At 34.5% G+C, this 13163-nt stretch overlaps 1 protein-coding gene across 1 annotated transcript in view; it reads left to right on the forward strand.

Annotated features, from left to right (window-relative positions):
- The window catches only part of LOC150099818 (V-set and immunoglobulin domain-containing protein 10-like), a 129002-nt gene extending 116296 nt beyond the window's left edge, over positions 1 to 12706 (forward strand). The window contains exons 4-5 of the mRNA XM_090403496.1: positions 8649 to 8945; positions 11651 to 12706. Of these exons, the coding sequence (XP_090259622.1) occupies positions 8649 to 8945; positions 11651 to 11778 (425 nt within the window). The 3' untranslated portion in view covers positions 11779 to 12706. The remainder of the gene's footprint in view (positions 1 to 8648; positions 8946 to 11650) is intronic.
- The last annotated feature ends 457 nt before the right edge of the window (positions 12707 to 13163 follow it).

Here is a 13163-nt window from a genome sequence, read left to right on the forward strand (position 1 = left end):
ATTCTGATACAAGAACGACTTCTTTTTTTCTTCCTGGGGCGGTGGAAGAATTTTATGAAGCTTGACTTCGTTCTACATACCATTAAGAAACAAACAAAAAAAAAAGTATTTGAAAAACGTAAAAAATGCGTTTATCTGAATTTGGTAAATACTGTATGCAAGTTGATCATTATTAATCGCAAGTAATTTACTGGAAAGGCAACTATTACATTCATAAATGTTTATATTGTTCATTGCATATATTTCAAGCTAAGAAAATCAAAAACACGCAAGACATTGCTGTCTATAAGGGTGAAACAAAATACTTTTATAATCCCTGCTATCTGATAAGGTTACTGTGTAGGGAAAAGTTCATGAGCGAAGTGCTCTGCTCAAGTGGGTGCGAGTTATGGATCCTCGTTAGGAATTAGGATGGTCTTAGATCTCCTATATTTGGAGAAATCCGATTCATCATAATTTGCTGCTTGTTGTACTGATTCATTTGGATGTGAAGACGATGCTGAGAAGAACTTGACTGCTGACGATTGCAAGAAAGAGTAGATGTAGGGGATATTTGTATCCCGGTGGAGTTGGACATTTCTGATATACTATGGTGCGTTAAAGATCATGCGGAGACATTTGTTTTGCACTCTCTGTAGCTTGATGATATTTGTACTTGAGGTGTGGCTCCAGGCTGGGGCCGCATAAGTAATAATGGGTCGAATCATCAACTGATAAAGGAGCAGTTTGATTTTGGTAAAACAAAAATAGTCCTTATAAGGACTGGCTTAAAGGGGCGAAGCAAGAATGCTTTTCATATTCCCAGTTATCTGTACAGGGCAGTGTAGGGATAAGGTGTTATTAAGCTATTAAAGCTCTGATCATGGCAGGAGGGTAACAGCAATAGCCGAGCCTCAGTTAGGACTTCATTGGCTACAGCATTGCCATCCATTACCCTTCAAGGGTATTAATTAGTGTTGCCAAATGAAAATTACTAAAAACAGCTAAATCTTTAAAAAAAAAAGAGCTAGAAAGAGCTAAAAATGAGTTAAAAATAAAAATTTGAAGCTAAAATTTTAAAAGTAGTAGCTGATACTTTTAAGTTACTTACTTTATTCAAGTTGAAGTGATACTTGCATATAAGTGGCTAAATACATCTTCCATGTGGTCTGCGCTTAATTCAAACACGTTTTCACTTAGATTTTCAGCTTTATTATATATGGCCATCGCTCCAATATTACTCAGTGTAGATGCTGGTAAATGATAGTCCGTACAGCACTTGTTGTTACGCTTGAGGCTATACTAGACTGACAAAATAGCTGTCAGCATTGACAATTCCATCTTGTTTCTTAATTTAGTTTTAACTACATTCATGGAACTAAAAATTCGTTCAATTTCCACATTAGAATTTGGCAGAATTAATAAATTTATTGCACACTGAGAAATTTCTTTAAATGGATTCATTCCAGATGCATCTTCATATTCTCGTACTTCAGTCCAGAATAGCTCAGTGTTTTCTATATTTGTCCATTTATTTAAGTGGATAGTACTGTACTGGTATTCAGCAGCAACATCTTTTTCTGTTTTCAGTATTATTTCTAAGATAGGAGTAATAGGTTCTTTTATATGTTTTAGGGTATTGTCAACAGAAAAAGAAGAGATCATTCTTAAAATATTCAAGTTTTCAGGCAACCTTTGCTTAAGCTGCTTGAAGAGACCAAGAAGAAACGGTCTTGCTCTACTTCTAAGATTTCGCTCATCATTTTGCGTTATTTTCTTTTGTATCATCAACTCTGAAATTTTTCTTTCAAATCTGTAACCAAGATTTGGATTGGGATTTAAATGGTCATCAATCTCGGACTCTAGAGGGTCGACTGTGGATGGTGGTAGCACTACCATATTAGCAATAGAACGAATCAAACGAGAAAGTTCTTCAAATAATCTCATCTTATCTGCACTGTTTGATTCGAAAATTTTGTTAACTTGCTAAACTTGAACTAGAACAGGATGCAAAAATAAAAGGTACAACAGATTCCTTTCATCTTTGTACATCTCCCACAAAATTTGAGCTTTGTAACATTTCCCAGTCACACTCAAGACTTTGAAGTGAGTTTTTAATTCCAACCACTGGCTGAGAATTCTGTCTACTGTAGGTTCAATGGCGAGCCACCTTGTTGCACAATTGCTTGTAATTTTCAGAGGAGCATCATTTTCGTTGATAGTTTGATACACATCTTTGTATGCTGCTTGTCTTGAAGAAGAATGTGAAAACCGCTTATACGTTTCAGCAACTAAAAATTCTAATTTTCTTGGGAGAGATTCTGCACAAGTGTGAGACATTGCCAGTTGTAATGAATGGCATACAAATCTAATTAAAATTAAGGAGGAAATATATGCCCTCAGTAGTTCATAAACGTCATTATTGACACCAACCATAACACTGGTGTTGTCTGTACCAATTGCAATGAGATTTTTAATGTCCAGTTTCTTGGTCAAGAGCTCTTATTTTAGTGCAGCCACAATACCACACCTTTCTAGAACCACCATGGTCAGAAAGGTATGCATACTTTTGTTGAATTTCTTGCTATAATAAATGCCATTCCTAAAATCTTATTCACTGTGATATTATTCGATTCGTCTATTAGCAAGCTGAAATTTTCATCTCCAATGTCCACAATTAGAAATTCAAAATGCTCACTTAGAATATTCTTTACAATTGCAGAGCACTTAGTTCGGTGCATTTTTACCTTTGGCATAATTTAACTGTCTGGGATGATATTTTTGCAAAGATCCACAAGATGATTGCAACTGTTGAATGATGAGTGACAACAAAGAAATAATGCTAACCTGCCTTCAAAGTTCGCGGTCTCATCAGATTTTTTCACAAGCATCTTTTGTAATAGGAACATCCTTCTTTGTAATATGGAACTGCAGCAAGATGTTTCTTAGTTTAACACTACAAAAGGCCACTGGAAGTTTTGCAGATGTTTCACATCTGCAAAACTTAGAGCGGCCTTTTGTAGCGTCACCAGGAACTTCACACAACCACTTACTAAATATTCCTATTTGCAACCACTTCCTCCTAAATTTTTGCTTGTAAGATTTATTTTTCTCTTTGTCATTTTTGAAGAAGGGTATACAACTCTTTACTGCAACGAATTACGATCAGTCTTTGAAAACGTCCCGCTCGCTATCGTAACTACCAACCAGAACACTGTGCGAAGACTAACTTGTAGCTATCAATTTTAAGGTGACAAAATGGTAGGCTGTTTGGGCCACGTGACTGACTGACGTCATCATGTATTTGAAACGTGTACGATGCTCGCACCAAACGTACAATACAATTCCTTATCAAATGCGAACATCTGGAAAACTTTCAAAACAATTTCTTTAACAGTGAGTTATAAAAATATAAAAATAAAAACAACTAAAAAGAGCTGGAATTAGTTCTGAAGGAGTTAGATTTGGAGCTAGGTGCTAGATTCAAATTTTTGGAGCTAGGGAAGAAAACAAACGAGCTAGATCTAGCTCCAAAAGTGCTAAATTGGCAACACTAGTATTAATCATTAATCACCGCATCTCACGGTTGATCTCCTCAATCATGTCATATAGTCATAGTCACCAAAACAAAAATAAAAATCTGGTTTCTTTTCTTGTAGCAAATGGATAATAGTAAACTTATGGGTTAATTAAGGTTAGGCGATTTTGTTTTCTTAGCATTCATTACTTTTAGACAATCATGGTATTTAAGAAAGATATTTTTATTTCCTTTATAATATCTTAAAGGATCAAAATTTCAGACCAACGCCAAGCCAAGCCAAAAAATTTTTATCACGTGTTTTCTTCCTCTACACTCTCTCACATGTCTTACTTTGTGAAATGAGATTTTGTATTGATCTCGAGCAGTCATTATTTTTTAAATAATACACAATCTGTAGTGAACAAGGTAATTATTTTGCTCAGGCCCTCCCCTAACATTTTCGGGTTCGAGCAAGAGTAGAGGCCCACATATCACTTGTTGAAATATTTAAAGTACAAATCAAGCTAATGAACTTTAAATCAATTATTCCCTCCTACCTTAACAAACATACGCCTTTATAAATACAAAAATCAAATGATATCTGTGAAGCAATGGTTTCATTAAACTGTATGTACTCCGTAACATGTATTTCACGTGATGATTATTGTCAAAAATGCGTACCATAAAAGACGATCAACAAAAAATCTATCTAACAATAACTTCTAAGACGATCAACAAAATAACGCATCCAACAATAACTTCTAAGGCGATGTTAGCCTTCCGCATGAGGCCTTTGTTCTCCGACGTCATTGTGTTGTCGAGTAAAAGTAGACCTGCCCGAGAATTTTTAATTGCCATGCATGAGGAGTTCATCGTAAAATACACGCTGCCTAATATAACTGGGATTAAGGAGATCGGTGCGACCTCTTTAATTTTGCAATAAACGAATTTTTTTCCAATAATAAATTCTGCTTTTATATCTATGTTATGATTATTAAAAAAATTCAAATTCCAAACCATCAAGGTTGGTTTTGATTTATATTTCGAAATTATATAACAAATATTTTTAATTTCTTATAAGATGCTTACCAGAATGAATGCATTAAACAATATTTTAATATGATGTTTGTAGACGGATATAATTTTAAACTTTAAAATAAAATAATTTAATTACACTTTAAATGAAGCTAGATAAAAATATTTTAAATCGATATGTCTAAAATAATTATCTCAAATTTTATATGTTTAAAATAATTACTTATTTTATGGTAACTACACGAACATATTTTACATTCAAAATAATTATTTCAAATATTTAATCAATTGCTTACTTGGCAGGTAAAATTTCAGAATACTTTCTATTAAACAATTGGTGTCTGAAGAAATTGAAAACTTCTACAGAAAACATTTGAAGTCGGTCATTTAAATCCACAAAGATATAATTCTAATATTTTTTATTAGTATATTGTATTGTAACATCGAAATTAATTATTTATTTCCAATGTTTATCCAGATTAATACCCCCTTCAGCTACTATTTCAGAATAATGCTTCTTATTAAATAAATGGTGTCTAAATAAATCGCAGATTTTTATAAAAATTGTTTAAAATAAATTAATAGATCTCTAAAATAAAAATTCTAATTTTTATGTCGTAATTTTTATAATTCGATAAGAGTTGAGAAAAAAAAAAAATATCCACCCAAAAATGAAAAATCGAATATAACCATTGTGGTAATCTTCCATTTGTTACTATTTAGTTGCTCATTGGCGCATTCCATAAGAGTAATCGGGTTTAATGTGTAGCATTTACTGACACTCGTCGAATGTCTGCTTTGCACGAATAGTGACCTGGTGGAGTTTCAATGTGCCAATATCCATCCATCATTACTTGTAATGAAATATTTACCAGTACTTCCAGACTCTAGTTAACACCGCTTTTTAACGGTCGTGAGCTTGCCTTCTGGCAGGTGGCACAGAAAACTCTGCCAAGGCGATTTTCACTGAGAAGTAGTAACACAGAAATGCCATTAATCTAAAAGTGTCTGACCTGATTACAGACAGAGAGAAGGAGAGAGAGAAAAAAACTTCGGTTATCATTCTTCTTTAAGGTAGACTGTACGCATTTATGTAACAATACATTTGGGTTTGAGGAATGAGATTGGGGAAATCTAGACGTTGGTGAAAAAAATATTCGCTTTCTTAAAGAAAATAAATTTGCCTTCTGTGCGCTGGAAAACGGAACAAAATGGAAATTTATGCAAAAAATAAATAAAAAAAAGACGGAGAATGAGAAAAAATTTCTTCAAAAACTAGAAAAGAAGTTTGAAAACAGAATGAAAGAATTGTGAGTATGAGAAAAAAAGGTTCATACAATCCGAACGATGAAAGAAATAAAGCGAGAGAATAATCACCTTCCTAGGAAGAATGAAGTACTAAAAATAACCCTTTAACGAATAAATGCCGAAGAAAAGTGAATGGAAAAGATATAACACTTTAGTCGACTGTTGTTTCGTTGTTTAAAAATTTTCTCTAATCTTTCTAATGATTTCACCAATTAATTCCAATTCATTGTTATTAGAATAATAATTAGTAAATAAATATAATATGAGGATGAATACAATTGCATTGTTACAAACAGTTCAGAATACGCAAATCAAAGCTGATTCCTTAATATGGTTTTCATAATTTCCCGACAGGTGGCAACACTGTACTAGCTGATTGCAGCGCACCTTCCTCTCATATTATATTCTACTTCAGAAGAACCAATATTTGTTTGTAGCCCCAACATGTCATACCAAATAACATTTATGGGAAGACGGTCCCCGTAAATGAAATGGGTATTTACCATCTTGGACAATAAATTGGTGATGCAATCAGTTCAAACATGGATGGGCCCATTCTAATGATCAGTTTCTTTTATGGATAGCAGAAAGATCATTTTGACCTATTTTCTAATTAAAGGCCAATACGTAAACCCATCAAGACACGTTACAATATTTGCGCGTTTACATCCTAAAGAGATCATCAACATTTGTTGCAACCTGAAGTGTTCGTGCTAACACTGGGACTGCAGAGCATGAAAGGGCCATCAACAGTGGTCTTATACTGTAGCCGATATACATGGAAGTCAGTGTAATATTCTGGGGGCCAAGATTCATATGATACTTTGTTCCTTTTCTTTCGCATGGAAGGTTAATGTTCGGAATACCGTAACTGTGAATGCAGTGTCGCCTCCTGCCATAAAAAAATTAAAAATCGCATTAACAATTCCTCGTTTATTCGTATAATATTTATAACACTAAAATATATCAAATAGAAATGTTGCTTGAGGATACTTATACACCGAATGACGTTCTCTCTCCACCTACACTCTTCGTATATGTCCTTCACTTTCTAGTTCAAGTCACGTTCTAATTTCGAATGTTATACAAAAGCTGTTTTAAATTTGATAAAAGGCAGCTATATCCGCGTTACTGTTGGCGTCGATGTTATTTTAGCTACATTTCAAAGCTGGCAAGAAAGAAACGGCGTAATATTTTGCTATAAATTATTTGTCTGTTGTCCCTGCATTTAACTCGTCATCCTAAAGACCTGTTTTCTTTCTTTTCTTTATAATTAAATCCATTATTCCTCTTATTGTCTTGTTTACTCCCTTTTTTTTATTCTCGATTACTTTTTTTTTTTTTTTTGAGAGCCTCTATGGACGTTACCCCTCGCTTTTATCCTTTTTTTTTTTCTGGACAAAGTACAGCATTATTTTATTCCTTCCTTCACAAAAATAAGTCCTGACTGTTATTTTGATCACAAATAGCCAAGCCCTTAAGCAAAATTCAAACAAAGGATTACCTATAATCGTCTTACAAGCTACGGCTGGAAAGCAATCGCGCTCAGATAGTAAGAACCCAGACTACTGCGCAAAAATAACTACGCCTCCAGGGAAAGAAAGAACAAAAAAAAAATAGGATTGATGATAGTAAAAAAATCCCTATTGTACAGTTAATCCATCACTACTGTTGTTTGGACTTTTCTGTCAATTAGAAGAGTCAAAAACAACATCAAACAAATTAATTTTTTATATATAACGATCAAATCACCCGATGACAGAAACAAAACAAACTAAAAATATTTTTAAAATATGTTCCAAGAGTACTTCCAACTTAATAGATTAAAATAAACGCACTCTTAAATGATTCTTTCATAAAAATCGGATTATCGTAAGATATTTTTATTACATAAAAGCAATCTCTCCCATAAAGATTACTGAAAGCCATAGATGAGCTGACACGAAATGTACAGACAGGGTTTCCTACACATATCCAGATAATCATATTTAGGAATAGGATTAAAAACTTGTTAGGAGATGAAATCAATGGCTAAGTTTTTGTATAGCATAGTAATAAAACGTAATATTGAAATAAACACGCACACAATAGCCGCATCTCTACTAGCTTCGGTATTATACATAAAAAATACTTGATGTGATTGAGTAGTTCCATAATATCCACTGGATGGATTATCACTTAAGTTATCTGCACATGAAACACTGCAATATATGATCTATGCGTACAGATAGTCAAATAGAGAAATGATTTTTAACAACAGTAGCGCATTCTACGTAAGCACAGATTTTTTTTTTTTTCTTCACTAAAAATCGATAGTGCTAAATTAGTACGTATTTAGGGCTCTTATAAATTACAGCTTTAAAAAAATAATTAAATTGCATTTCTGAATGATAAACAGGAGAGATACTTTCTTTCCTGTTTATATACAGGAAAGATACTGAATCAAGCGAAACTGTTTTCCAGTAAATGGTCATCATTCCAACCTGTTACATTTCTGAAGATCCTTGTGGTATGAGAGAAAGCAAATTGGATGTTGATCTCCTAGGCAACTTCCTTGTGATTTGAAAGGAAAATTCATGTTATTTCAATACATTAATAAAATATGTTGGTGGTAATTGTATAGAGCGATTTAATTTTCATAAAATTTCTTAGCTAATAAAAAGAAATAAAAATGAACACTTGTTTAAAAGTTACTATAAATTTTTATTAAAAATTGACGAATTATTTAAAAATATTGAACTGCTTTGCTTAAAAAAATGACCGATTTTCGAAATGATTTTTTCATTATTTTTTCTTTCTTTGCCAGTGTCACGAGCAACCATCCCGGAAGGTTCTAACCTCTACATTCAAAGCGGAAGCACCATCAATTTGACCTGCATCATCACAGAAAGCACCTCACCGCCAGTTTATGTATTTTGGTACCACGATGATCGCATGATCAATTACGACTCGACCAGAGGAGGTATTCGTGTAACAACAGAAAAGGGACCTACCACAGTCAGTCGGTTACAGATTCATAATGCTAAACCTACAGATTCTGGAAACTATTCTTGTATTCCTTCCTACGCTGATCCGGCTAACATCACTGTCCATGTTCTAAACGGTACGTAGTTTCTTTTTCTTTCTTTTTTTTTTTTTTTTTTTTTTTTACCTGGGTCGGAATTTATGATATTTCGATTTCATTATCGTATAAAAGTTACGTGTAAAGTAAAGTATTTTCATGACAGAGTAAATTGTAAAAATGCAGTTACATCGCATTATATTGCATTTTATGCGATAATACCGAGCATACTCCGCCAGATATTTCCGCGTTAGGTTAATTTAAAAATAGATAAAAAAATGAGAATATAATTTATTGTTAAGTGTAATTTATTATTTTGATTTAATAAAAATATTAAGAAACTTTTAAAAAATCCAAAAAATAATGATACTATATTGATACACCATTTTTAAGATTTATAAAAAATATTACTTCTGCAACTGATGGGAAATATTTTAAGAATTGAGAGTCCTTTTTAGGACTTCCAGGGTAACAAATGGCAATGCTGTAGACAATGAAGTTTTAACTGAGGCTCTGCTATTGCCGTTACCCAGCCATGACTAGAGCTTTTTAGCTCAATAACACTCCATCCACTCAGACAGATTATCTTCATTCAGATGACGGGATAAAGAGTCAAGGACTCAGTCCATCGCCCAGTTCTTTTAAGAACTTTAAGATTTTAAGAATTGTTGCGTATAACGCAGCAACGTCGAATGTTTTGATATGCTCAGTGAGATTTAGAGTTTTGGAGAGTTAATTCTCGCACTTTACGTGTGTGTTTTCGAAAGGTGGCTAGAAAAAGTCCCAGAGAATGCTTGGTAGATTGATACAGTAAGAAGGCTGAAATGTATGTATGATCTGACAATACAATATTGGAGGGGGAAAAACACTGTTCACAGGAATTTGTAATTACTTTTCACTTAGTACTAAATCGTGGTATTCTGCTGAACCCCTGTGGTCCATATCAGGAATTTAGTAATGATAGTTTCTAGGGACACGAGTGTGTTAACAGTGTTGACTTCTATCACGTCTCAAATATGAAACCGATGTGGGGCATGATTTAATATGAAGTGGAGACAATGACCTTGCTCAGCGCACTCTCCAGAGCTTTTAACTAAGAAATCCGCCTTCTTCATTCGAGATACAGCAGTAAAATAGTTTTCAGGTCTGGGGATACATAGTATAGTGGACCGAACCATTGGTAACGCTTCGGAAGGTTCCTGAACAGCTGGCAACTAATACTGTTGCTTACTCTGCCAGGATGTGCCTGGAGGAAGTCGAGTATAGCAGTTTGCAGACTCCATTGTTAAGGCCGCTCTTGGAGTCTTGGCACTCTACAGTATGTGGAAGTCCTTGGGCTGGAATTTAGGACCCACTTTCTCAATTTTTCCCAATAATTCATGTATGTGAAATTCATCTATGAAAGAAGTGAGCATAACAAATATACTTGTTAACTGCTGTCAAAATAAAATGCTTGGAACAAAAAATTTCCTACTTCCCCAATGCAACAATATAATAAATAAATAAACATTTCCCATTAACTTTTGGGGATCACAATACTAAATCAATGATGTGCAGCATCACTTACCGCTGCATGTACTTGGTTCTGCGCGTCTAATTCTGTTATTCTGAACCTCGGCTGGTATCTCTGCAACTACTGTTTACCTCAACTTACTGCATGGGCACGGTGCTTTCCGTTAGAAAGGCAGAACACGTGCTTTTGTTAGGTCTGAAGTCTCTGAAATCTCTGGTGTGATAACGTTTGACGTGGAATGTCATATCTCATGACGTCACAGACCACTCTGAAAGAGAAGCATAACTTTTTGCTGTCAGTAATCATCTAATAGACGTTGTCCACAAGAATAATTCTCATCGTTCTCTTGGGGACTTGGACCTATTTCTCTTGACAACTCTGATCATAATCTTATTGGTGTTTCTCTTTCTTGATCCCTCTAGCTCTGATAAAAGCTTCAAAATTAACACCCATTGAGAGCTTCCTACCAAGGACGTTCTCATTGACAAGAACTTCCTACCATCTTATGGTGTCTCTCCTACCCTTGTGATTGGATTGCCAACCTCTCTAGTCGTTCCTTGGGTATCATGGTAGATGGTTTCCTTTATCTGATTTTTTTTTTTTTTATCAATGCTGAAGTATCTCAGGGTTGTGTACTGTAACCGCGCACTTCCTAAATATCAATAATACTCTCTGACGTCAAATCCTATTCAAAGTTTTGCTGTTTCTCTTGTTCACTCCAGAATGCTTGTAGTACTCAAATGATTTAAGATCATCCATAACCTCAAACACTGATTTCCTCACTATTTTCAAATGGGCTGAAGAGAATCAAGTGAATGTCAATGCTATCGAAACACAGTCTTGTCTTATTGCCTGGACGAAAGTTCCTATTTCACTCCTTATTTTTGAACATGCTCTGGCATTCATTCAAGATTCGTTCTTTCTTCTTGGGCTAACATTCACATCCAGATTATCTTAGCATAAATGTCACATCTTTAGCCTCCAAGAAACCTGGTATTCTCCTTTTTTTTAAAACGCTACTTCTCTCCTGTTTAACTTCTAAAACTCAAACCGATCAAATCTTGGAATATTTTTCTCACATTTGAAGTAGAACGTCCAAGAAGACCTATTTTACCTTTATTAATTTTAAACTTTATTAAAAGTTAACTTTTAATGTATATTTTATGTTGAAAATGTTTCCATACAAATTTCTCCACTAACTACCTGCTTTGTTTTCTTTCTTTACCTGCCATAGGGGAAAAACCAGCAGCCATGCAGCATGGGCGTCAGACAAATCTCTCCTCGCAAATGATTCCACCGAATGTGCTTCTTACTGCACTAGTGGCCATCTACAGCCACTTTGACATTGTAGTCCGCAGGTAACCGTGCCTTGAGGTCGACCGACGACGTCGGGGACTAAGGTCAAGGGTAACGAGTGCTCACTTTAGTAAATGGACCATTTAGCACGACGTGGACAAAATAATATAAAATAAATAAAAATAAACTATGGAAGGACGGACTTGTTTATCATGAGAAAACAGAAGTTACTTCTCAACTACTGATATACCCAATATTTCTTTCTGTGCTGGTGTTTTTGTGCAGTACGACAAAAAAATAATAAATAAATAAAAAATGTGGACGCAAACTGGAAGTCACTTAGGATCGGCTCAAATAAAACCCTTGTGAATCAAACTGCAACAACCAACCAAACAGAAAATAGTATAAACTTCTTTTCTATGACGAGTGAGAAGTGAATTCTTCCACGGTGTAAGATATGATGAAGAAATTAAGAAAATAATTTTGAGAAATTCGAGGGAAAAAAAAATGAAGATGGGTGAGATAAGTACACTGCTCCCTAGCGACTGGGTCAGTGATATAGGACAACACATTCCCATGTTGGAGAGGAACGAAGAGAAGAGCGCAGGTGGTGATGACATGAAGAGTAAAGCGATCGATAAACCAATGGAGTTCTAGTCATCACTCCGGACAGTGCACTCACAACCCCCCTCCCCTCCGGCTATCAGCTACGTTTGTCTGTGTGTGAGAGTTGTGTGTGTGGGCGTGCGTGTGTGTGTGTGTATTCAGTGTAAAAGTTAAAGTGCGATGCTGCTTGGATTATTTCATTTTGCTTCATAACTCCTTTAAAACAGCATTGAACCTTATATCCGATGTCTTGTAGTAACAATGGACATGAGACATCGAGTGTGTAAAACTTACGTATTCACCAGGTATCCCTCGGTAGAATTCTGGCATTTCTGTTCATTTTGGCAATGTTTGTTGCAGTTACGAGAAACATTCGAAGTACTCAATATTTCACCCGCCCGCTCTCCTAAAATGACTTTTCACTTTTTTTCGTTATCTGTATTACCTAATCTTGGAGATATAGCACTTCATAAACCACCAATTGTAAGAAAGTAACTTTGGTTATAAGCAATTCTACAAGTAAGGGTAATTTTATTTAAATTTGGCTGCGGTATCTTAAGAAGTACAGAAATATGCATAAAAAATTAGATGATATCATATAAAAGCGATCATAGGAAGGAGATTATCATTGATAACATTTTTTATTAGCATTTGTTGTTGTGCTGTATTTAGTATGAAGACAAAAGTCTTTTAACATTCCAGATCCATCATTAATTTAAATATTGTCTATCTTGACATATATTACAGAATTAATAATTTTTAGACGTGATCCATTGCGTCATTCTATTGGATTTCTTTCATCAACTATAATCGGTTTAGGCACCTTTGAATAAGAAGCGAAACTC

The sequence above is a fragment of the Typopeltis vanoorti genome, chromosome 14 (assembly GCF_054136105.1).
Source record: "Typopeltis vanoorti isolate ZY-2024b chromosome 14, IOZ_Tvanoo_1.0, whole genome shotgun sequence".
NCBI classification, from domain to species: Eukaryota; Metazoa; Arthropoda; class Arachnida; order Uropygi; family Thelyphonidae; genus Typopeltis; species Typopeltis vanoorti.